We start from the raw sequence: 25,667 nt of genomic DNA on the forward strand, positions 1-25,667 counted from the left end.
TCCACCAGATGCTACCCAGGATATGTTTGTTTTTTTTTTAATTAGAATTAAAAACAATGTTAATGTGAAACTTCAGAAAACGATAAAGAAAAACATTTTACAGCATAAGCTAATTAGGTTATATGGAAAACAAACATGCAAGAATATCTGGGAAATTTCTTTAAAAATATTGAGGGCTTCCCTGGTGGCGCAGTGGTTGAGAGTCCGCCTGCCGATGTAGGGGACACGGGTTTGTGCCCCGGTCCGGGAGGATCCCACATGCCGCGGAGCGGCTCGGCCTGTGAGCCACGGCTGCTGAGCCTGCGTGTCCGGAGCCTGTGCTCCGCGACGGGAGAGGCCGGCGTACCGCAAAAAAAAAAAGAATATTGATGAAGGGGGACTAGACCTACCAGATATTATATAAATTACAAAGCAGCAGTAACTAAAAGCTCAGTGATGGGGCATAAATAGATATGCAGAAGAGAGAAGTCAGGGACAGACAGAAATATATGCAGGAAATGAGTAACGCATCAGTGGGGCCCTAGCTCACGGCAAACTGGAAGGTGAGAAAGAAAAAAGGAGAGAGGGAATAAATCATGAGAGAACTTAAAAAAAAATAGAAAAATCATCCTAGACAAGAAGTAACAACCTCTAAAGCCACTGAAAGGAAAGACTCCAGCACGGTGGGAAATGCCATAAACAAAACCTGCAGGCAAACTGGGGGGAACAGAATACATTGCAAAGTCCTACATTTCATATTCCATAAGGAGCTCCTAAAAATACACATAGACACACAAGCACACAGACATAAATACCAAGAAAATTGGTAGAAAATAGGCAAGTCCACTGCCAAAGCTGTTAATCATAGATGCTATCACACACCTGCACGTGTATAGTTATGTGTGGTCACGGAATTAAACGAGGGAAAATGGTCTAAATGCCCACCAGCAGGACTAGTTATGTAAACTACTGTGCGTTTACACAACATGCTAATTTGGAATGAACTCTAAGATATATTAAAAGGATGCATGTATGCTACCACTTGTAAAGGAACTATGTCTTCTTCATGCACAGATGGCTCTCAAGAGCTGTATAAGAAAGTGGAGAAGGAAAAGAAGTAGGAATGAGGTTCATTGCTTACTGCACATGTGCCCTTGAAAACTTTGAACTTGTGCTTGCATCACTCAAATATACATTTAGAATTTGAAAAAAAAAAGATTTGAAAAAATTCAAGGCAAAACATTGAAAAGGGCAGAGATGTCACATCGATAGAAGAAACAAATCACTAAAATGTACGAAACTGTTTCCAACTAAAAGACAGAATCTTAAAGACACCAGAGATGAAAGTCACACGATACCCACAGGGGCAACAATGAGACTGAATGGCTGACTTCTCCACAGAAACAATGGAAGCCAAAGGACAATGGAGCAGCACGTGGAAAGTGGGGACAGACCATACCTGCCAATCTACAATTCTATACCTAATGCAAATATCCTTACAGAATAAAGATGAAATGAAGATGTTTATAGATGAGCAAAAGCTGAGGGAATTCATTGTTGCACTAAATGCAATGCTAGTGAGATTTTTTCAAGGAAAATGATTCCAGATAGAAACACAGAAAGAAAGAAGGGGACCCCAAGGAGTCAGTATATGGATAAATACAAAGAAAGATTGACTGTAAGCAACAAAATTAACACATACCTGGTCTTGAGTCTCAGGGAATGCGCCTACTAGCTGTATTGTTGTAGGCGGGTCAACGCTTGCAGGCTGTTTCTTCATCTGTCGGTGGGGATTCTGACAGCAGTCCCTACCCTCATCGAGTGTTTGTGGAATCTGTGAGATAACTCTCAGTCCAGCGCCTGGCTCGTAGCAAGCCCTATTGTATTTTTACACGTTAAGTCGTCCTTTACTGTGTTATGGGGGTCTGGGAGCGGTGGGAACCACTCTAGACCCTCTTTCACTCTGTGTCCCTAATTTAGGAGCTCAGATGAGAAACTGTCCCCAAAGGCCTGCAGAATCTCTGGTAGGAAAGACAGGGCAGGGAGGCCATAGCCTTGATGTTGGAAATGGAAATTCTGGCTACTGACTAGAAGAAAGAAGAAATGCTCCCGAGTACCCTGGTGTGGCCGGCTGTCTCCCCAAGTGGCTGCCAACCGACAAAAGTGATTTTAATTAGCTGCTGTGGGCAGAGAGTATTGGCCTGCAATGCCGACCACTCAGGAATGGAACTTCTGCTCCGTTGGTGGGACTGGAGCCCACAGAGTGGACAGGGCTGCTCAGATAGGGCCTGGGAGAGCCATCTCCTTGGGGTTCACTCAGCTTTGCCACACCAAGTCCAGAGCAAAACCCACCACAGACAAACTGGCAGACAAGCACCCTGGCCCCTGGCAAAAGATGTCTCACATTTTCTGTCTGGCTATCATCCATCTACCCACCTATCCATCCATCCATCTACCTGCCCATCCACCCTTCCATCCACCCCCCCCCCACCATCCACTCACTCATCCACCCACCCATTCGTCCACATTGTGAAGTTAGGCTTGCTTTTCAACCCAAAACTTGCTGCCTGCGTGCAAGGAAAGAACACGCCATCAGAAGCAGGACCAGACACTTAGTCCTCTGCCATCTCGCGCCTCTTGGGTTTGTGGTGGTGCCGACTCTCTTCCTCCGGGATGCCAGCCTCGCTCGCATTCCCTGTCCCCACTCCTCATGACCGACAGGCTCGGTTCCAGCCCTCTCTCCTCTTGCTGGTCATCGATCTGGAAGCACTGGGACGGGGAGAGGAGACGAGGAACCCCATGGTGCTTTGTGGCTCCACCCACCAACTCCACAGTGGGGAGGAAGCAAGCAGATGCATGAAGCTCTACACAGAACTCTGCTTTCCCATCTGACTTTATTTCACTTTTTTTTTCTATAAAACTCCTCCATAATTTCACAATTTAACAAAAAGTTTAAAATCCAGGACAGAAACAATCCTGTAACTTATTACAAACACAATTCTCCTTTATTCCTCTTATCCAGGAGTTGGTCTCGGGCCGATGAGTGTCCTAGTTCCTAGTTAGACACATTCTTTGTAAAAACCCTTGTGGGTAAGAAAGGTATTCGATACCTTTTGCTTTCAGGCGTCGGTTTACATTTTCTTCAGGAGAGAGCAAAACACCGGGGTTTGCACTGGGGTCAGGGGGCTTAACACTAAACACACGGCAATCACAAAGTGCCGGCCCCTTCCTATGGAAGCATCCCCAGAGCCCTGGTGGGCCCAGCTGCCGGGCAGCTGGGGGTGGGGTGGGGGGAGCAGCTGGGAATGCCGTGGTCGGGGCCCTGGCTGCCTGGCACGTCCATCAGGTGGTCACAGGGCCAGCACTGGGGCCTTCTGACCAGAGGAGGTAACAGAAATGGGTTGGTGCTTCCAAAGGCCCTGGCAACAGCGGGCAGGGCCAGATGCTGCCGCTGCTACTGCAAAGGGCAGGCCCGAGAGCCCGGCCTTCCTCTAGCTGCCTCAGGGGCAGAGCCTGGCTCCTGAGCAGAGGGCCGCCCGAGTCACAGAGCCGGGAGGGGATCCTCCGGAAGGAGAAAGACTGGGGCCCTTGGGCTGAGGCTCCCACCCGCGACCCCCAGCGGCCTCTGCACAGAGGGCCAGGCAGCTGCTGCTCTCGGGCCAGTCCTTTCTGTCCAATGTCTTAGAGTTTCCAGAGAAGAGAGGTGCCCCACTTCGGAGTATTGTTGGCCTGCCTGGAGAAGGGGACGGTGGCAGCACGGAGCCCGCCACACAGGCCTGCCCTCTTCCTAATACCTCAAGGCAGTGGGGTTGGGAGAGAATCAGAGCAGATGGCAAGGAGTCACGGCAGTCTCCTCTGAAAGTTCTCGGGCCTTCCCCGAGTCCTGGGATCTCACCAGGAAGGCTGGCATTCGGGGAAGCCTTGGAGGCGGGGCTCCCGAGGGAGTGTTTGGGGTCTGCCTGACAGACAGACAGAATTGGAGCAGTGACAATGGTCAGGGACCACAGGGAAGGGGAGCGTGGCACGCCTCACGTGGGAATTCACAAACTGGGGGGAGGAGGGACCGTCCGACAGTGGGTGGGAGAGAAGTGAGCCTGGCTCCAGCCCTGGCCTCCTCTCCTGGAGCCGGTGGGGACCAGAGGAGCCTTGAGTCGAGGTCCCCAGCCCCCAGGAGCCCACCACAAGGTGGGCTGACTCCGTGAGGGCGTTCTGGCCGGGAGAGAGGAGCTGGCTTGGCCCTTGGAGAGTTTCAGGCGTGCGAGGAGTTGGGTCTCCAGCCCTGGACCGGCGTGAATAGCAGGGGTGGAAGGGCCTGTCACCGGCCAGGGCCCAGGCACGAGGGGCTGGTTCTGAGTCCTGACGCTCCTCAAAAAACTCCACAAACTATCCCGTCTTATTTGGCAAAAGCTCATTTTTTCCAAAGTTCGAAGACTCGGTCAACAGAAGGAAGAGGATCCTATGGAAGGAGGAAGAGGACGAGCCCCAGGACGCTGACCCAGTCTCAGCCCGCGGCTGGCTGGGGGCCGGGAGGGCGGCTCCTGGAGACGGCGGCCCGCAGTGTTCACCGCCCCGGGAGCGGCAGGAGGCGTCCTCCCTGCACCTGGAGAGGGTGAGCTGGCGCTGCAGCCCGGCCTTCAGCCCGACACCAAGGGCAGCGGAGACATCGCAACCTACAAGTCCCGCCTTACACCCCCCACCCCCACGTGCACTGCTGCCCTGGAAATGCACACCCGGGAACCGCTCGGTACCTACAGTGCAGACATATATATATAATAGAGAGAGAACTATACAGCACGGAGTCCCAGCACAGTGAGAGCCGACACAGGACCGTGTCTGGCTGACGCGGAGGACGAGCCGGGCCCGTCCTGGTGCGGCAGGAGCCCTCTGAGGTCCTGGGGCGCGGCGGGGTGTTCCGAACCGTTGCGGGAGGCCGGAGGCAGTGCCCCAGCCTCTCAGAGGGGCCCGGGCAGTGAAGCTGTGCCACACGCCCCACCGAGGAGCGAGGCCCCCACTGCAGGGCACGTCTCTTCCCCCTCGGGAGTACACAAGCCACTTTCCAAGGGGGGCCCAGGTGACGGCCCCAGGGTGTCGGGGAGCAGCAGCGCCGGCCTGGGCCCCTCGGCCCCGGGGCTCCCGACGAGGAAAGTGCAGCTGGCCGTGTGGGCCGAGGACAGGGCGGTCACTAAGGCAGTGCTGCGGGCGGGCAAGTTGAGAGAGGAGGGAAGGCGGGGCCCAGACGTGGCCTCCCAGGACCCCGGGGACGCGGCCCGGCACCCGGCCCAGGGTCATGTGGCCACCGCCTCCAGGTAGCTCTGCAGCTTGCGCACGGTGGTCTCATCCAAGGAGAAGAGGTCGAAGTCGAAGGTGGTGTTGGTGACGTTGAAGTGGCCGGTCTCCTCGATCAGGTTCACGATCTGGAGGGTGGTGGCAGGTGGCTTCAGTGTACGGGGCGCTAGGCTGGCGTGGACCCCGCCCCCCACCAGGCCCTCGAGGAGAATGGAGAGTGGTTCCCTGGGGCTGCCTAACGGGGTCAGCAGCCCACGGGCCTCAGGGGCACCCCACCCGGGACTCCTCCGAGATGCTTTGCCCTCCGGGGGCCGCGGGGTGGGTGGCTGCATCCAGTACCTGCTGCAGCACGTTGCGCTCCCGCAGCGCCATCAGCCTCCGGTGCAGCTCCACCAACTCGTCAGTGTAGGCCTGGGGGACAGAGGGGCGCTCAGCGCGCGGCCCAGTGAAGCCCTGCGGCCACACCCACGTCAGCTCCAGGCTGGTGCTCCCCGCCCAGCGCTGTCGTAGGCCCTCCCCACTCCCCCAGCCCCGCCTTGTCGTAGGCCCCTCCCCACTCCAGCCCCCGCCTTGTCACAGGCCCCTCCCCACGGCAGCCCCCACCCTTGTCGTAGGCCCCCCCACCCCCCAGCCCCACCCTGTCATAGCGCCCCCTCCCGCCCCAGCCCCCACCTTGTCGTAGGCACCCCTCTTGAGGATCTTCTCGGGCTTGCTGCAGGGCTCCGGGCTCCGGCGGCCTGACGTCTGCAGGGTGACCCCAGGTCTGTGTGAGCGCCAGCCCACACCCCCTTCCCCAGCCCCCAGGGCCACCGCCTTCCCAGGCCCCAGGCCTGCTTGTCCTCCCTCCTCTGGCCCTGGACCCAACTCTAAGGGCAGCCCCTCCTGGGCAGCTGACGATCTCGGGGCCTGGGGGTGAAATGACCTTCCTCTGCGCCCACCACCCTGAGCCTCAGACGCTTGGAGAAACCCCAGGCCCAACCCTCAGCCGGCCTCTAGGACGTTACCTTGCTGTTGGGTGGGGGCGGCTTCTTGGGTGGAGGGGGCTCCCGACTGGGTAGGCAGGAGTCGGCACTGTTGTCACTCTCGCTGTCACTGAAGCTCAACCTGAACGCAGACACGACACCCTGTCAGGCCACCCTGTGCTCAGGGGAGGGGGCCCCACCCTGCAAACAATGCTCTGGGGCTCTGGGACGGACTCGGCCCCTCCCTGGGGCCAGGCCAGCGCCCGGCGCTCCCCCTACAGCTCAGGAGACCCCCTCAGCCAGCTCTAGGCGGTCACTGCCGGCTTAAAAGAAAAGGAAAGAAAGAATGCATCTGAGCTGCCTTCAAAGAGCAAAGAACCCAGAGACGAGCACGCTGGCTCTGAGAGGCTCTGGGATCCCGGCGGGGCTCGCTGCTCACTGCAGGCTCAGAATGCTGGTGTGGTGCGGCACCCTGCAGGACAGTCCCTGCCAGCGGCAGCCTGAGCCCAACGCCCCGGGAGGGAGGGAGGGACACAGGTGCCAGCGTGGTGACATCAGACGCCCGCCCCTTGCTGGGCGGGGCCCGGACCCCGAGTCCGCTGAGCCCACCCCACAGTCCTGGGGCCAAGGCTGGCACTTGCGCTGGGCTGGAGGCTGAGAACGCACAGCCATCCCTGAGGTGGGCTCGCTCCCAAGGCCTGGGGGTGTCCAAAGGAGGGGCCTCGGCTTACCCCACTCTGGGGGAAGGCCACACGTCATCTTCCCTGGGCCAGTGCACCTGGGGAAGGGGTAAGGGACCCCTGGCCCGAGCCCGAGAGCAGAGGAACCAGCCCCCACTGCCCCATATGCCTGGGACCAAGGCTGGTCCTCGGGCTGCTGGGCACTGCCTCGCCCCCCTTCTCGGGTGGTGATGGACTCCTCTCCCTGAGCGTCCTGCCCCTCCCTGCCAGGCAGCCACATCCTCCAGCGAGGGGAGGAAGGATGCCCCCTGAGGCCCCCAGGCCCACCTCAATGCCTAGGCAGGGCACCGCCCGGTGGGCTCAGAGGCTCCCTTTGCCTCACCCCGGGGAGCCCCCGTCCTGGCCCACCTCCTGGAGGCCCCACGATTACAGCAGGGCCAGGCAGAGCTGCCCCGGTGCGCCCACGCCCACTCCTCCCCTCTGGCCCAGGCACCTGGAGTCCCTTCCTGCGTTCGTCTTGCCAGCAGCCTCCTCGCCTGACGAAGAGTCGTCCTCGTCAGATTCCTCAGACTGCAGGTCCTCCACCATGGAGCGCAGGGGTCCTGGTGAGGGCCGCGAGGAAGGGATGGAGGGAGGGAGGGGGAGAGAAGGGGGTTCAGGGCTCCACGTGCACCCCAGAGTCCCCTCCACCCCCAGGGCCACATGGAGCTCCTTGACGCCACAACCTCCAAAACACACCCAGGCAAACCCACCTCGGAGGTTCCTCTGGCCAGGTGGGGCCTGCCGCCTATCTCCAAGCACTGCGCCTGTGGCCACCCCCTCCTTAAGAGACTCCTGGCTCCCCCCACCCCTACCTTCCTGGCCCTCCTCACAGGCCTCTGGCCCCTGGCCCAAGACAGGACCGCAGGGCCCCTCCATTGCAAAGGGAAGGAGCAGCCGTCCTCTGCTCCGGCTGCTGGGATCAGAGCTCTGCCTGCAGGCAGGATGAACCAGTCCTGGCTGAGAAGGGCAAGGCGGCCCGCAGCATGGGCCACAGAACACCAGCCCCCCAGCCTGCGCCCCTCCTCGGGCCTGCCCAGCCCCGTGGCAGGCCCCTCCACTGCTCCCGGCCCACCGTCCTCCCCTTTCTCCAGAGACACTCGGTTCCAGTCCCCTACAGACGGCATCTTGGTTTATATTCCTGTTACCAAGGCAACAGAGGGACACAAAGCCCTCAATTACCTTGGTCATGTGATCCCGTGCACGGCAGGTTTCCCCCTCCCTTCCCCGTAGATAAGAACCGTTGGAGAGACTGTGGGCTTGGAGCACCCCATCCCCCAGCCCCCTCAGGACTGCGTGTCTTTATGTCAGGCCCCCGGACTACGCTCGCCTCCCCCAGCTCTCCCCCACCCTCCAAAAGGGACTGCAGGCCGTGGAGGAAATTCTCAATCCGATCCACCAGAAGAGGTGCTTCCAGTGCGAGGGTGGGCAGGGGTCGATGGCCCAGGGGGCCCTATCCACTCTGGGGCAGGAAATGGGTCTGGTGCCGCCTCCCAACAAGTACCCCAGGCGGCCTGCAGGGAAAAGGCAGCACTGCAGGCTGCGGGGGCCTGGGCCGAGTGCTGGCCAGGCACGCGGCAGGAGCGGAGTGCTTGGCTGGGTGGCTGAGGCAGAGGAAGGGACCCTGCGCTGGCCAAGTGAGCCTCCATCTGGGAGGAGCTGGAGAGGAGGCTTCCGGCAAGGGCAGGGCCCAAGTCACAACAGGGCCCTCCGCCGCAGACCCACAAAGCACAGCTCAAAGCCCTGTCGCACAGATGGGGCAAAGCTGAGGGCCCAGGCGACGGACAGCTGGCGGTCGGGTCATCTGTGCCAGTTTTGCTTTTAACACCGGACCCCTGAGCGTCCACACACCTGTGGACACGGATCTCTGGGGCCCGGTCCAGGCAAACAGCGTATCCTGAAGTGAAACCCTGGGCAAGCTCAGCCCAGGCCCAAGCCTCCCTACCCTCCCTCACGCCCTGCCCTCGGGTTTTTCTGGCCGTGGCGGCAGCGTTCAGACTCAGGGCGTGCTGAAACTCGGGCACAAGCAAGCCCACATTGGGAGATTCCTTGTGAACCCCTGGACTCCATACCAGACCCAGTGCCCCACTGGCCTCCAGGAAGGTCAGGGGGCTGCTCCCAGAGCAGTGAGCCTTTCCACCAGAAACCAGCCCCATGCGTCCCCACCCCGGCTCTCTCCTTTCCCAGCACGCACCTTGACTGTGGTTCTGAGATGGCTCAAAATCCGAATCTGAACTGGAGTCGGAGCTGGAGCTGGAGTTGGATGGGCTCGACTGGGCGGACTTCACCCCACGGCAGGGCAGGTGGGGGGCAGCAGGGAGAGAGGACAACAGTCATCTTTCAGTCCAAAGAAAAGGAGCCCTCCGGTGGCAGGGACAGCCAGGCAGGACGCCCCAGATACGCACTCCAAAGGCCGCCAAGGCGCCAGGCCCCGGCACCCGAGACCCTGACCCCATCCCACCTCCTCCCCCAGCCCCAGGATGCCGCCAGTGTGCATTCAAAATGCAACCAATGACCTTTCTTTTCCCACTGAGGGACGGTAAATCTCCAGCCACGCCTGGTGCTCCCACCTGCCCGCGCAGGAGGACGGGGCCGAGGCGAGCTCTCGCCGCAGGGGGATTGGAGGCGGGCGGGGGGCAGGCGACTGTGGCTGCTCTCACTTGTGGGCCCTACCCTCCTCCGGCGAGAGCACAGCTGGCTGGTGTGCGCTGCGGCGCTGCGGCCAACAGCTGGAAGGTCCGAGCAGGAAAGGTGGGTGCGTTCTCATCCTGCCCCTCATTTCCTCAGTCTGTCCTGAGGCTGAGTAGCGACAACAAGCTGTCTCCCTGTCACTGGGTGCCCCTGAGGTGATGATGAGTGAGTGTGTGGGCAAGTGACAAGCACTTGAGGACACAGTGGACCCACAGCTGGCCCCACTGCACCCAGAGCCGGTCACATCCCCCTTCTCCTCTTCCTTTAGCCCTGACTTGGCCACCAGGGGGCAGTAAAAGCCCAAACTAGGAGCCCAGGCCCTAGGATACTAAGGCGTAAGTAGCATAGGGCAGCACCTCCCACTTGAGAGGCCTGCGTGGGGAAGGGGTTGAGCCAGAACTGGGTGGCGTCTGCTCTGGGCCCTCAGGAGAAGCCAACAGGCTGGCACAGGTATGCGCAGCAGAGTGATAAGCCCAGGGCCGGGGGCTGGGCCAGGCTGGGCTCCAGTGGGCACTCCATGGCTCAGAAAGCCTGCCAGCCCAGGGAGCCCAGACGCCGTCCAGCCTTCTGTCCTTGGGGACTGTCTGGGGGAGCTGAGCAGCCTGAGCACCTGGAAGGGGCCAGGAGACAGGCGGAGGCACCCAGCAGTGTCTCCTCAATCCTGGCACGTGCCACAGGAGAGGAGACCCCAGGAGAGGAGCCCCTCTCCCTGGCCCGTGGGCTGAGGGCAGCCCCAGCTCCCGGAAGGAGACCCGGGAAGGCTCAGGTCTCTCCTCAGCAGACTCAGAGAAGGATCCCACTGCCTGGACACAGAATGCTTCCCAGCTGAAGAGCTGAGGGCTCCCTCCTCTGGGGTCCGCCACCGCCCAGCCCGACCCACTCCGGGCCCTCCCAGCACGCCCCTGCCAACGTCCCCGACTTGCTACCTTCACACAGGCCAGTGGTGTGCCCTGAGAAACCCTCCCCGGGAAACCAGCCTAGACTGGCATCAACCACTGTCCACTGGGTGGGTACCACTCAGACCAGTGTGTGACCCTCCCCACCCCCAAAAACGGGCCTGTAGCCACACGGTCCCCCCTGCATGCATATCCCTGAGTTCTTATTCTGGCTTGGAGGTCCTGGCTTCTGACCTTGGCTTTCTCACCAACTGGCCAAGGCAGCCCGTGGTTTTAAGCCTCAGTTTCCCCATCTGTAAAAGAGCTGCCCTGAAGGCCTCTGCTAAGCACACAGAGGTCGATGCCAATTGCACTTCCGACCTCTGGGGCAGGGAATTTGGACAGAGCTCCGGGGCAGGGAAGACCTGGCTGGGAGGCCACCAGCACGCAGGCTCGGGCCAACAGGCTCAGGAAGGTCCAGGGCAGGGCAGCACCTGCTCTGTCCTGACGGCCCAGGTCAGGCGGGCTTCTCAGCCACACTCGTCCCCTTTCCTTCCACAGGAATCCAAGAGGCGGGGTGTGAAGGGGAGGGGGGAATCTGGAAGTGGTGTCAGCCCCAAGAGCCTAATGGTTCCTGGGGGTCAGAAAAGCCCTCGAGGGGCTGCCGACGTGTCCTGGGGCTCAGGCCACACGGGGCGTCTGGAAGGAGGGTGGAGGGCCTGCTGTGCTCCCAGTGCTCCAGGGCCTGTGACTGAAAGGGACTGAGTGTCAGGAACCCCACAGCCAAGGAGGCCCCAGAGGAGCAGCCAGAGGAGAGCCAGAGGAGCTGGGGGGCTTGGCCCAGGACTCAGACGAGGAGCTGCCTGGCCCCTCTGAGGGCCGACGGGGCGGAGGAGACTTGGGCTCCACGCAGCGGTCAGAGCTTTCCGGCAGTGGCGCCCACTCGGCCTCCAGCGTGGGACGTCCGGAGACAGGCAAGGGCAGCTGGAGAGGCCCGGGTCTGGAAGGCCGTCTCGCCCCCTTCGCCATGGACACCTGTGCCTCACCAGGTCCCAGGGTCAGGACATGTGAGTCACCGTCCAGCAGCCCTAGAGATCCCCCGGGCATGCTGACGGCCCAGACTCGCCGTTCAGAAGTCTCTCAGCGTGCTGGATGCGCCTCTTCAGCCAGGAGAAAGCCCTGGGCTTCCTTGAGCGATTCCAGCCTCAGGGCCGCGGTGGCCAAGGCCACAGACACTGGACACCCAGCCAGCCCCACCCCACTGCACGGAGCAGGCGGAGGTAGCTGCCCACAGTGGCACGGGTGCTCACAACAATCACAGCAGGACGTCAGGGTGGACACCCGCGGCCAGGGCGCCAACATTCAGCCGAGGAGGCAGGGCTCAGGGAGGCCTCCACCTCTTCCCTACACAGGGGCACCAGGCTTGGGCACAGGAAGGTCTCTCTGGAAGCACCTGAGGCGGACAGGAGGGAAGCGCACCAGACCAGAGCTCCGGGTCTGAGCAGACAGAAGAGAAAGATGCTAGATGGGGCACTATGAAGCACCCAAAGAACCTCCGGCAACCGAGAGGTGGCTGGGAGGGCCCTGGACTCCCAGGAGTCTCCAAGTAAGAGAGACGTTCTGGGGTCCTGCCATCCTCAGGTTCATTGGCAGACAGTCTCCCGGGCGCAAGAAGCGCTGGGCATGTGACATCACCAGCCCTGTGTGTGTCCCTAATTGTGGGGATGCACTGTCACCCATGAGCCAAACTGTCACCCCCAGCCACCTCCAACGAGGTGCCCCTGGAAGCCGCACGCTCACGACATCGGTGCTACTGACACAAACCACCTCTGGCTTCACCTCTGGGAACCATCTGCAAAGTCCCAGTGGCTCTCTGAGCAGCAATGCTGGAGACAAAGCTTCTGCCTTTGAGAGTGAATAAGAGTCTGGGAACTACAAAAGGCCAGCGAGGGCTTCCCTGGTGGCGCAGTGGTTAAGAATCCGCCTGCCAATGCAGGGGACACAGGTTCGAGCCCTGGTCCGGGAAGATCCCACACGCCGTGGAGCAGCTAAGCCCGTGCGCCACAACTACTGAGTCTGCGCTCTAGAGCCTTCGAGCCACAGCTACTGAAGCCCGCGTGCCTGGAGCCCGTGCTCCAGAACAAGAGAAGCCGCCGCAATGAGAAGCCCGCGCACAGCAACGAAGACCCAATGCAGCCGTAAATAAATAATTAATTTTTTTAAAAAGGCCACTGAGGGCTAGGGCTGGGGCTGGTGATACAGGTGAGGGGGTCAATCGCTCACTCATCCATCCGTCCATCCAACTATGTATCCATCCATCCATCCCTCCAAGTCCCTGTTCGCTGAGTACCAGAGGCCAAACAGCATGCAGAAATGACATGGCCCTCCAAGGCCCAGAGAGGTCTGGCTACCCAGAGTCAACAATCTGGCCCCTAGCTCCTTTGTGACTCAAGCCGTCTCTGATGGTGACATTCAGAGCCGCATGGAAATGCTGCTGCAGGAAAAACCCAAAACCTCTGGCTCCCGGACCCAGAGAGTGGGATGAAAACACACAGGGACACCACATCACGAGTGGAGGGAGGGGGTGCCCTGGCTGACCGAGCCTGCGGCAGCCGGGTAAAGACTCCATGGTGAGACACAATCGCCCACCCTGACCCCAAAGCGGCCAGTGAGACTCCGGCCCACACAGGGGGCAGCCCGAGAAGAGCTGTGAACGCAGGTACCAGTATAACGCTGAACTGGGACCCTTCATCCCAAGCACCGTCCACACAGATCTCGCGAGGCGGTTTCGTCACCCCCAACGTAAGGGGAAACTGAGGTCTGGCAAGGCACAGAGGCTGCCCAAAGCTACATGGAGCAAGTGGGCGCCCAGCGTCCTTGTAACCTCTGGGCGGCTCAGAGCCCGCAGAGAGAGGATGAGGGTGGGGTGTGGGAAGGGGAGAAGGGTGGGGGAAGGAGCCACCTCACCTCGGTCTTGAAGGAGGCCTCGTCCTCCGAGTTGGACTCCTCCGCCTCCGGAGGCTTTTTGATCTCCCTGGGCTCGTTCTCAGGCTTGACCTTCTCCGCTTTGGCACCGCCCTTGTCCTTGGCCGGCTTTTTGTCCGAGAAGGAGGAAGATGAGGTGCGGGGTGAGGTGCTCGGGGCGCTCCTGGACCCCTTGGAGCTGCTCTTCTTCTGCTTTTTGGCGCTGGGCTTGGGTGAGTCGGCGGCGGCCGGCCGCTTGCTGGAAGACTTGGGCGGGGGTGGCGGCGGGGGCCCGCCTTTGGGGGACATGCTCTCCAGTTTGGTCTCCTTCAGGGCCATCTTGGGCTCCTTGAATGCGGCCTTGGGCGGCGGGGCCTTGTCCTCCTTGGGCGGCCGGCCCTCGCCCAGCTTCCGCGCGGCGTCCTTGGCGCTCCTGGCCTGCTCGCGCTCCGGCTCCTTGCAGGCGCCCCTGCTCTCTGAGTCCTTGCGTGGCCGCTCCCGGTGCTCCTTGGTCGTCTTGTGGGCCTTGCAGGCCTTGCCGCTCTCCCTGCTGGCGTCCTGCAATGCCGGGCAGGAGGGGGACACGGTCAAATGGCATCTCGGGGCCGCCCTGCTCCGCCTCCCACGACCCCTACAAAGTATAATCCACCTGATTCAGACTCAGCTAGAGAAAATCTTCCATAAAGCGAAAAAGTAAGGCAGCAGGTGAGAGTTTTAAATGGAGCTGTCCCTTTAAACTACTAGGAAGTGTCAGCAGGTCCCAGGCGGCTGCAGGCTAAGACTCCCCTGAGGGATTCAAGAAGAGTACACGGTGAGTCAGATACAGACAGGCAAGCCACACCGACCCACTCCCGCTCCAGCGCCTTGCAGCTTCCCGCGGGGCTGCTGCGGCGCGGGGGCTGGGGGCGCCAGCAGGCGGGGCCTCTCCTCTGTCCCCACCAGAGCCAGGTGCCTCCCCAGGTCGCCCCCACCCTGCCTGGAAGGCCCGGCTCCGGCCCGGCCTGGCCTGGCCCCAACGCGCGCCAGCACCGCAGCTCTTTGATCGCCCTTTAATCTCCACATTCAGCATTAACTGAGCGCCTGCCAGGTTCCCAGGCACTGCGCATGACTAACGGCTCCTAGAGTATCCCGGAACCCAAGCCGCCTGGGCAGCTTTTCTAAACCATGTGCAATGCCTCAACCTCCGCCTCGGAAACCGAGGGTTGAGGGTGGAGCCTGGACTCCGGCGTTGATGAGCCAGGTCAGGGGGGCTCCCACCGGCAACAGAGGCAGTGAGCGGCCCTGCACCGGGCCGCCGGGAAGGCGGGCTGGTGGCCTCCAAGCCTGCACGCCTGCGCTCCCTCTAAGCAGGAGCAAGACCACCTACCTCACCAGGTGACAGTGCAGGGCGGGCAGGGCGGACAGCGAGTGCACAGTCACCCTGCCCCCAGGCAGGAGCCCCGTCTGACACCTTGGCGGGCCTGCTCCTCGCCAACACCGCGTACACCGCATCACCACCTCGCCGCATAGCCAGGGCTGCGGGACAGGTGCCCGCTGCCGTCCGCTGCCAGGATTCTGCCCCCAACTCTGTGGGACAGGTGCACGGCTGGGCACCCGCAGCAGCTAGACCACAGGGGCCCACCTGGGCGGGGCCCCCAAAGCAGCCTCCCTCTACCAGCTCACCCCAAGTGCTGAAGGGACGGGCGAGCCAGGTGAACACCCAGCAGCTGGGCTTCTCCTTCCTGCGCTCACAGTCTCCAAGGGTCCAGCGACAGAAGCCTCCCAGCAAAGAGCCACAGGGAAAGACGGCACAGCCTAGAACCACCTCTGACCTACTGGAGTCCCCGTTTTCTTGCGGATCCACTACCCACACCAGTGCCAAAGGTTCAGGGCCAGCCCCACGTGGCCATGGGCTCCTGCCACCTCCCTGGAGAGAAGTCGGCCCTGTGCCCTGGCCCCGGCCGTCACGTCACCACGGCAGCGGGAAGGGGTGCTCACACCACGAGCACCCCTTTAGAAGCCTGTGTAAAGGGGCACCCCTGGGGGGCTGCTGTGTGGAATGGGGCCAGTCTCTGGGGGCTCCACTCTCCAGCAAGCTGTTCCCCCAAGGAGGGAGGCAAGAAGCAGAGACCTCCCACACCATCCTGGCCTCTTCCTGCAGCGTCCATGAGCCCGCCTGGGCCGCACAGTCCCAGCCCCGAGAGGTGGAGCGGAGCACCCCTGATGGGCACGACTGCCGACGGCCCCCTGCCCGGGTCGGCAGAGCCTCCCCGCTGTCCAGGGCCTGCCCAACTAGCAGGGGCCTCGGAGCGGCGGCTCTTCACCCGGAGCTCTGTACGGGCACCCAAGAGCACAGGCCCTCTGAAGTCACACACTAAGTCTGTAGCATAATGTAGACGTTCCTGGGGCAAAGCTCCACTGCAGTCATGTTCTCAAAGCTGTCGAGGACCCAAAATGATTAAGAACCAAGTGTTAGAGAAAAGCCCACCAGGCCGACTGGCTGACATCAGACAAGGAGAGGCAGGGCGCCCTGAAGCTATAGGCGCACAAGTCCAGGGGGCGGCGGGACCAAAGGGAACAGCCACCTGCACAGTGAGCCTTCGGGGGTCCCGGTTCTCTCCTAGGAGGCTCCACTTCCTGCCTGCCAAGCTACCCTCCGGGGGTCTGTGGGAAGAAACAGAACCACAGGGACCAATCCACCTGGGGCTGCAACAGCCAGACTCTCCAGCGGCCCCCAGGCCCTACAAGGACCACGCCCCTCCCTCCTGGCCCTTCTGCCTGGAGCATGCGGTCCAGCCAGTCAGCCTCTGCAGGTCCAGGCAGTGGAGAATCCGTCTGGGGGAAAGAGCCAGTGCTTCCTCAGCTGGAAGAAGAGGCCGATGACTCAGAGGCAGGACTGTGACAATGGGCAGAGGGGGTCTGTCAGAGAGCCATCAGCAGAAACCTTCGCAGGGACCCCCTATGTCACAGCGTTCAGGGGCTGCAGAAAGATGCTGGACCTGGAGGGGTGAAGACGAAGGACCCTACCTGCAGGCCTCCCAAGCCTTGCAGATACACCCACTGGCTTGGGGGGGTCCCAGGGGTTTCAAAGACCTCAGCAAGAGATGCCACCAGTAACCCCAGCAGACGTGGCTCTGTCGGCCGGCCACTGGAGTGTCCTCACCACCTGGGAGGGGGCACTTCTTAGGTGACTTGCAAGCAACAGGTACAGAAGAGATGGCAGTTCCCACTCTTCCTATTTTGCACCAACTTCCGAAAAACCGTGGGTGGCTCGGAGAAGCTGCCAAGACCGCTAGCAAGAATTTTTCTTCAAGTCCCGTGAGGTTCAGGGAGAGACCTAGGAGTCCTGTGAGGGGAAGACCCTGGAGCCGCACTCTGTACTTGAAGACTCTGGCCTCACGCGTCCAGAGGGCTTAAGTCAGACAGATCTGAGGATTTCAGAGACCTAGTGGCCTTGTGGAAAGTGCCAGAAAGACCTTGCCTGGCTGACGTGGCCCTCCTCCAAGGTTGCTGATGAGCATAAGGCTGTAAGACGGCCCAAGAATTCAACCTGTCCACCTCAACCAGGCCCCCGACACCCGATAGGGAGTGAAGCAAGAAAACTGCCAAGATGAGAAATGGATACACTTGCAGGGTTGGTGGCGGACGACCAGCAGCTGCCCTGAGAGCCAGGCAGAGCTTGGCCTCGGGGACACAGCTGTGTAGGTGGCTGCAGCGTGGGACGCATGCCCACAAGCTTCCAGGTCCACTGCGGGACCAGCCCGAGGGCTCCGGAGGCCACTCCGGGACAGCTGAGAGAGAGAGGTGTCGGGAGGGCAGAGTGCCACCTGCCTGGCTGGCCGAGAGAAGACGAGGAAACGTTTCTTCTTGAGGCGAAACAGCTGGCTCCGCCACATGGTTCCACCCGGCCCTTCCCCCAGGCGAGCTCTCTCTGCCCAGAGCTGCTGCCAAAGAAGGAAGCGGAGCCTGGAGCAGCCGCGGGAGGGAGCGCCAGCCCCTACGGATGGGGAGTGCCAGTTACGCCCAGGAGGCAGCGGTGGACACGCTCTGTCCACGGCCCCCAGCCACGTCAGCCTCTTGGGGTTCTGTCCGAGTGGCCCTAGGCCCTCAGACTCGGTGGACGGGAGAACGGGGCAGGCTCTCTGGCCTCAAGAGGAACGGGGGAAGAACCTGTGATCATTTGGCTGTCTGAGCGGTTCAGGAGGGCAAGCCTCCTGACGAAGGGGCAGAGCAGCCGGGCGGAGCACAGAGATGTGCTCCAAGAGAGGATGCCAAGGGAGCGAGTCCGGGGACGGAAGGTCCAGCTCTGCGGAGGGGCGCCCTGAGCCCAGGCCCCGCCACTGGGCCCCAGCGCTCCCACATGACTGGGCCTTCCGCCTCACTAACCTTGGAGCCGTGGGACGGTTTGGTCTTCTTGGGGTCAGAGAAGGCAGAGAGTGGAATTGTGGGTAACATGGGGTAGTCGGGGCTGGGCCTGGACACCGTTTCTGCTCCTTCGGGCATTACCATCACCTAGTGATAAAGAAGAGACAGATGTTATCAACGAGCAAGGAGGCAGGCTGGAAATTCGATCGGCAAGAGGAAGCCGGCCTGCGGAGCTTCCCTCCGGGAGGGGCCGAGCGCCGAGCGCTGGAGCCAAGCGGGGCCGGGCAGAGAGCGAAGAGAAGCCGGGTCCCAGGATGGCTGGGCGCGGTGGGCCGGGCCGGCCGAGAAGACGCGGAGCTGTGGCCAAAGCTGCCCCACACGCGGCGGTGCAGACAGACCAGAAGCGCGGTTGGCATGGGCGGGAAGCCGGCCGGACACCCAGAGCAGGCAGCTGCGGCGGAGGGAGCAACCTCTGCAGGATGTGTGTGCCCGATGTCCTCCTCCACCGTGAGGCGGGCGGGGTGGACAGACAGGGAGAGTGCGGCCAGGCCAGAGGAGAGCTGCGTGGGGTGGGCGCGGGGGGGAGGGCCCAGAGGAGGGAGGGTCCAGGGTCCTGCTAGGAGGTGCACAGGGAAACACCTGCCCGGCTCCAGCCAGGCTCCCGAGGCCCCGGCTGAAGGGGGAGAAGGCGGCGGGCAAGTCCTCGAAATACTGACACCGCAAATTGACCCTAGTAGCAGTCAGCGCTCAGAGGGAGCCTTCCAGACGCTGATGAGACAGAACAAAAGAATAAAGCGCGCACACACACAAAAGAAGAAAGCATTTAGCTTGGTAGGACAGGCCCCATGAATAACCCTGAGAGCCTGGGATTGCCCGAGGAACCAGCGTTTCATCTGGGGGGGCCAAGGTCACGCCTGGCTGCGGGGACGCCGGGTTGAAAGGAGGGCGGTGGAGCCCCTCGCCCCCCAAGCCCTGCAGCGGAGCCCGAGGCGGTGCTGCTCACGGGAGCCTGTCCGACCACCACGCTCTGAACCAGACACCCAGAAGCCGCCTGCCCCACCAGGCCCGGGATCACGCTGTTGGCGACCCGCACACTCCAGGCCACAGGGAAGCAACGGAGAGCGCAGCCCAGGAGAACGGCGGGGCCACGGGATGCCTTAGTGCGTCCACCCACAGACCTTTTCCTTCTACTTTCGCTGCAACTTCTCTCCCTTCAAATGAAGGTCCCCAACCAACCCTATCCCAGGACAACGCGTGGAGGCCTCCCGTGTCGCTGCCTGTCTGTGACAGCCCTTTGGGACACATGGCTCCACGGGGACCTGTCTCACCCCTGGCCTCTGAAGAAGCCTCTACCTCTGCGCAGCTCAACTGCCGACGGGGCAAAGGATGAGACACAAGCTGAGGGGCCGGGCAACCGCCTGGCACAGCGGGAAGCAGCTCAGGTCACCGCTGATGGTGTCTAAGCCTCACGCGAGGAGCGACAGGGCTCAGGCAACCCCGGGAGAAGGGGCCGCACAGAAAGCAGTCCTCGTGGGCTCACCGACGGCCCGCTCCTCCTGCGCTGGCCTCCTGCGCTTCCAGCGCCGACATCAACGTCAATGCAGGCAGGCTCCGGGCCCATCCGCCACGGGATGGCAAAGGCGGCGCCACTGGGACCCAGAGCCCCAGAATGGTAAACAGGGACCAGGGCTCAGGCCTCGGGAGCCACCATCCCATAAAGGTCTCGGGCAGCTCCTAGGACCAGAAAGCACTGCCCAGCCATCAGCCTGGGGCGTGAAGCCCGCAGCCCCAAAAGGCGAGAAAGTTCCTGACCAGCCAACCAGCTCTCCAGGCAGCCCCAAAGGGCCAGAACAGCAGCCAGCAGAGACCACAGGGTGGCAGCTCGCGGGCCTCCCTCCCTCCCTCCCAAACCGCAGGCCGTGCCTGCCCTCCCCACCTCCCTCCCCCGCCCCTGCGCACCTCCTCCTCCCTGCCCTCCAGTTTTATGTGTTTAGATGACGCTCACTGAACCTGCATCTCCTCAGAGCAAAGAAAACATCTTTTTTTAAAATTTCAAAACGTTTTAGTTTTTAAAAAATAAAATAAATGACTATAAATGATACAACCAGTTTTCCCATGTGACTCTAAAGGTTAAAAAAAAAAAAAACTTTACGTGGGGAGCCAAGGTCTCAGTGCCTGGGTCCTGGGACTCTGAGAGGCCCGTGGACGCTCTGTGTGTCTGTCTCCCAAAGAGAGGTGACTGTGAAAGCTTTGGGGGAACACCCGGGAACACCTCGGGAAATACTTTGGAAAATATTTGGCAGCGAAAATAAGGTAGAGAAGCAGAGCTGGGGGAGGACCGCTGAACCCAGCAAACTCAGGGCCAACATCTGTGTAAGCTGACTCTGCACCTCCCGGCTCTGTGACTGGACTCCGTCAGCCATCATGTGCTAGATTAGAATCGCACACTAATCTTTTACTAGGAATACAGCATAACTTCATCACGTATTCTGCGATGAATACGTGATTGCTTTCATATTTTTAAAAAAGTTTATAGAAAGACCCAACTGAATTAAGTGAACAGGAAAGGACTGCACCCCAGAGCCAAAGAAACCCAAGCCAAACGCCCTGCACGCACTGGGGAGGTGCGCCTGCCTCGACGACACACACGTGCGCACACACAGGCTCTCGCGCCCCCAGCCCGACTCCTCCATCCCAGGCTCGGGATGTCCGTGTGCTCAGCCCACCGCCCTCGGCGCAGTCCAGTCCTCCTCCGCGACCGAGCACCCGACCCAGCTCTCCAAAGGCCTTGCCACGTGCAGGGGGATCACTGGCCACACAACTTGCTACGGAGACCTAAGTTCTGAGAGCCTGTGTCACCAGGACAAAGCCGCCAGGAGCGCGCCATCAGCAGGGAGCCTCTACAGAGCCGGGGCTGCTCCCCCCACCCCCCATGACACGCCCCCGCGAGGCCTTGCTGATCTGGTTAAAACTGGCTCCGGCTCCAAGCTGACAGACTGGCCTCGCGCCCATTCCTGCCCCCTCCCCCCACCCCGCCCCACCTCCATGGAGGACGATGCTAATTACCCACAGCCAACAAGAAGCTACGGGGTAACTAGAGACTAGTTAGTCACTCGCAGCGGACAACACCCTAGCGCAGACTCGGGACGCCTGGGTCCCATCCAAAGCTGCTGGGCGCCACCCGTGCAACCTGCCCCTCTGGGTCCTGGGTGCCCAACCACACGCTGGAGAGCCCCGGGTGCCCCCAGCACCAGGGCCGCCCAGCGCTGGGGGCCATGTTGGGGCATGTGGAGCGGCACACTCACCCCGCCGGCCATCAGCAGCTTGTACCGGAACTCCACGGTGGGGTTGTTGAAGGTGAGCTTCTCACAGCGCAGGTGGTTGACGGGTGGGTTGCCCTCCAGATTCAGGAACAGGTCGTAGGTGAAGCAAACCTTCCTTGGCTCCTCCTTAAACACAGAAAACAAGGAAGTCCACTCATGGGGCTGGGCAGGAGGCTGCAGGGCAGCCACGGACCAGGCGGAGGCACTCCTTGCCGCCGGGCCTGCCCCCCTCTCCCTTCGGACCCTCACCTGCTTCTCTGTGTGTGTGTGTGTGTGCCTCCCCATTGCTCCGCTCATGCAAAATAAATCAACTTACTATTTGCGGAGCGGCAAAGCAGGCACCACGACAGAAATAAAGATCATCAGGATGATATTCTCAGCTGGTTAATGAAGCAGTCCTGCCGATGGTGTGCGGAGCCCCGCACACACATCCCCCTCAACCCTCAGTGCTCGGCCCATGGACGGTGAAGACGACGCTCCAAGACACACAGCTGCTCAGCGACAATGCTGAGACCGGACCCCAGGCTCTAGGACCAGGATCCTGCAGCCTCAACCCCCGGCCCCTTTCCTGGAAGGGAAATTTCTCCAAAGACATACAGGCGGCCAATAAGCCCACGAGAAGATGCTCAACACCATTAACGACTAGGGAAATACAAATCAAAACCACAAAATACTGCCTCACACCCACTAGGATGGCAATTATTTTAAAAAAGGAAAATAACAAGCCTTGGCAAGGATGTGGAGAAACCAGAATCCTGGTGCACTGCTAGCAGGAAGGTAAAATGGTGGTCCCTCTGGAAAAGTGTATGGAAGTTCCTCAAAATGTTGAATACAGAGCAACTGCATGACCCATGTATCTCCCCTAGATGTATACCCAAAAGAAATGAAAATACACATTCACATAAAAACTTGTACGCCTGGGCTTCCCTGGTGGCGCAGTGGTTGAGAGTCCGCCTGCCGATGCAGGGGACACGGGTTCGTGCCCCGGTCTGGGAAGATCCCACATGCCGCGGAGCAGCTGGGTCCGTGAGCCACGGCTGCTGGGCCTGCGTGTCCGGAGCCTGTGCTCCGCAACGGGAGGGGCCGCAACAGTGAGGGGCCCGCGTACCGCAAAAAAAAAAAAAACCCAAAAAACCCAAAAAACTTGTACGCCTATATCCACAGCAGCATCACTCACAATAGTCAAAAAGCAGAAACAAACCCAGTGTCCATCAACAGGTGAATGGATAAACATATTGTGGTCCATCCATATAACAGAACGGTATCCAGCCACTAAAAGGAATGAAGCACTGACACATGTTACCACGTGGATGAACCTCAAAAACACGATGCTCAGTGAGAGAAGCCAGACAGAAAAGGCCATGCAGTGTGTGATTCCATTTACACGAAGCGTCCAGAACAGGCATATCCAGAGACAGAGTGGCTTCATGGTTGCCAGGGGCTGGGGGAGGGGAACGTGGAAACTAACTGCAAATAGGGATGAAGTTTCCTTCTGGAATGATGAGACCGTCCTGGGAACTAGAAAACTGTGATGACTGCACAACACTGTGAACACGCTAAAACCACCAAATTCGTGTGCTTTAAAAAGGGTGAATTTCCTGGTATGTGAATTACACCCCAATTTTTTAAAGTGCTATCCGTGGGAGAGAGAAAACTAGGAGTACAGGGAGCCAGTGGCGGCCTCTCAGCAGTGCACAGGAGGTGAGGAAGGAGGGCAGGTCCGGCAGGGCTCAGGAAGGAGGGCAGGGCAGCTGAGCCCTCTCGCTGGCACTTCCCGGGCTGGCTTCTCTTTGCCCCTTCCTCCTGCGGTGGTGCACCAGGGCCCCGGCCGCCCCGCCATCCCTGGGCAGATGGCGCATGGTGAGCTGGTGATGCCGGGAGCGGCAGCCTGGCTGGCCACACGCCCGCTTCTGAACAAAGGGGACAGGAGTGAGGTCCTGCAGTTGCACTTGGACGACTCTGTCCCCCCATCCAGGCCACAAAGGTAGAAGGTGCATCTGTCACGCGATGGAGCCGCAGACCCTGCCCTCCAGGAGCTGCCAGGCCTTCTCAAGCCAACCTGACGCCACCGACACCGACCCGGCCCCTCCCCTGGCCCCTGGCCCCAGGAAGAATAGGTTTCTACCCCGCCCATCTGCACGAGACTTGGAAATCAGTCCCCTTGTCCAAGGTGGACAGTGACCTAGTTTTAAGGGAGGTCAGCCTAGGGAGGGCTTTCCTTTCCAAATCAAAAAAGTGCAAGAAAGTCTCAGCATTTCTCTTCTTCCTGCCTAACTGTGAGACGGTACACGGTACACCTGCAGGCCAGCATCAGCCACGGCACAAGCGTGGAGGGAAGCTGAGAGCACCCCAGGCAGGCAGCCCTAGTGCCACAGAGCTGCTGCCTCCCACTTCTTGTTAAGGAAGAGAAAGCAGCCCCTGGTAACCACTGTTACGCCCCTACATGCAGCCAGTGCCCCTCCTCTGTGTCCACCCATATGGAGGCATTTGTCACACTGGGTGTGTGTCCCCACCAAGCTGGGAACCCCTGGAGGCAGCAGCTGTGGGGACTCCTGTCCTGCACCCCCCTCCCCGGGTGCTGGCCCTGGGGAGGCGCTCCATATTCGCCAAAAGAATGAAATGTGACCACTACTGGAGAGGGGCCTGACCCAACAGTGGGGGTGGGGAGGGGGCCAGGAAGGGCCCATGGAGGCTGTGACAGGCTTGGAGAACAGCTAGAGGGTGCAGAGAAGCGCCACAGGCCACAGTGTCCTCTCTGGGACCCCGAGAGCCCACGTGGCTGCAGCTGGAGGGGAGGGTGGACAGCAGTGGCAGCAGGGGACCCAGAGAGAAGGGCCTTGGCCGCCACTGAGGGTGAGCCTCATCCTGGGGGCAGAGGGCTCTATGGGGGTTGAGGCTGGGGAAGAGAGAGCACAGATTCGTGTGCTGGGGAATAAACAGCCTCTGGCCGGCAGAATGTCTGTCGAGACTGGGAGCAGGGCCTGAAACTGGCAAACAAAGGAGGCGGGTGGAAGCAAGCATTTGTCCCGCTTTCCCACTAGGTAAACACACAGACGATAAGAGGGGTAAATGGCACAAACGTATCCCGGCTACTACATGAAGAAGGAACAAGATTACCACCCATCTGTGACTCCTGACAGGTCGGTCACCCAGGCGCTGTCTGTTAACCCTGCCAACGTCACCAGCACGGACCCCCTTCCCGGGAAGACCTTACCTCCAGATTCAAGTGCACACTGTCAGGGAAGACACAGATCAGGAGACTGCGCTAAATGCAGACACCACGGGGACGAAAGCAGCAACAAGGCAGACGGTACCAAACTCTACGGGACAAATGACGCAGCTTCTCCAACAAATAAAGTGCAAAGAAACAAAAAAAGAAAAAGAAAAAGAAGGTAGAAGGAGAAGCTATAGATTCAAGGAGACTTAGGAGACAACCCCCTGAATCACAACGTGCGGGTCCGGCCAAGATCCTGATTCAGACAGGAAAGACCTTTAGGCTGGGGATTAAAAAATTGATAATTTGCAGGCGTGACACTGGTACTGTTACACTACTAGAAAGCAGCCCTGGGACTTCCTTGGTGGCGCAGTGGTTAAGAATCCACCTGCCAATGCAGGGGATACGGGTTCAAGCCCTGGTCCAGGAAGATCCCACATGCCACTGAGCAGCTAAGCCCGTGTGCTGCAACTACCGAGCCTGCGCTCTAGAGCCCGCAAGCCACAACTACTGAGCCCGCGAGCCACAACTACTGAAGCCCGTCTGCCTAGAGCCCGCGCTCTGCAACAAGAGAAGCCACCGCAATGAAGAGCAGCCCCCGCTCATGGCAACTAGAGAAAGCCCGTGCACAGCAACGAAGACCCAACGTAGCCAAAAGTAAATTAATTGATTTTTTTAAAAAAAGAAAGAAAAAAATATGAAGCAGCCCTTATCTTTTAGAGCCACAGTCTGAAGCGCTGACACGTGAAATGATGATGCCTGGGATCTGCTCCAAGATGACGCAGGCAGGAGGCGGCAGGCCACAGACAGCTCCCAGGGGCCCATCCCATCAGCCCGTCCACTCCTGCAGGTGCTTCCAACTTTCCCCGGTCGCCTTCCGAGTGGACATAGGGCAGTGAGGCTACAGGCTAGGAGGAGGAACTCGGCTGAGGGCACCTGTGTGTCAGCAAGGGGAGGTCAGCAGACAGCTGGCTGTCCCCCTTGCAGGGCACAGGGTCAGGCTGGGCCTGGGGCTCGTCTCTCCCTGCACAAGGCCTGCCCTCCTGAGCCTCGGCTTCCTTACCTGTAAAGGTGGGAGGATGAGCTACAGCCACAGGGCTCAGCTCTGCGCCATCAAGAAACGGAAACCACTGTTTTCACCAGGAAGAAGCGGAGGCTTGACGAGGGCACATGGAGATGCAGCCCATACATGGGACCCCCGCTGCCAAACTTGGGCGCCCGAGGCTCAGAACCAGGACTTCCTCTTGCCTCTGCCCTCTCTGGGTGACACCCCCCCCCCCCCCCCCCCCCCCCCCCCCCCCCCCCCCCCC

At 60.3% G+C, this 25,667-nt stretch overlaps 1 protein-coding gene across 3 annotated transcripts in view; it reads right to left on the reverse strand.

Annotated features, from left to right (window-relative positions):
* Positions 1-4,088: 4,088 nt before the first annotated feature.
* MLLT1 (MLLT1 super elongation complex subunit) overlaps positions 4,089-25,667 on the reverse strand; it is a 63,521-nt gene continuing 41,942 nt past the window's right edge. For 2 of the 3 annotated variants that reach the window (XM_029216611.1, XM_029216613.1), the window contains 9 exons: positions 21,126-21,269; positions 17,842-17,967; positions 13,480-14,034; positions 9,141-9,228; positions 7,401-7,509; positions 6,270-6,369; positions 5,938-6,009; positions 5,605-5,676; positions 4,089-5,393 (listed from right to left, as the gene is read on the reverse strand). In XM_029216611.1, coding sequence (XP_029072444.1) covers positions 5,265-5,393; positions 5,605-5,676; positions 5,938-6,009; positions 6,270-6,369; positions 7,401-7,509; positions 9,141-9,228; positions 13,480-14,034; positions 17,842-17,967; positions 21,126-21,269 — 1,395 coding nt within the window. In that variant the 3' untranslated portion in view covers positions 4,089-5,264. The remainder of the gene's footprint in view (positions 5,394-5,604; positions 5,677-5,937; positions 6,010-6,269; positions 6,370-7,400; positions 7,510-9,140; positions 9,229-13,479; positions 14,035-17,841; positions 17,968-21,125; positions 21,270-25,667) is intronic. The other variant, XM_029216612.1, reaches the window with a different exon arrangement.

This window comes from Monodon monoceros, unplaced genomic scaffold (genome assembly GCF_005190385.1).
Source record: "Monodon monoceros isolate NGI ecotype Baffin Bay Population unplaced genomic scaffold, NGI_Narwhal_1 Super_Scaffold_12, whole genome shotgun sequence".
Lineage (NCBI taxonomy): Eukaryota > Metazoa > Chordata > Mammalia > Artiodactyla > Monodontidae > Monodon > Monodon monoceros.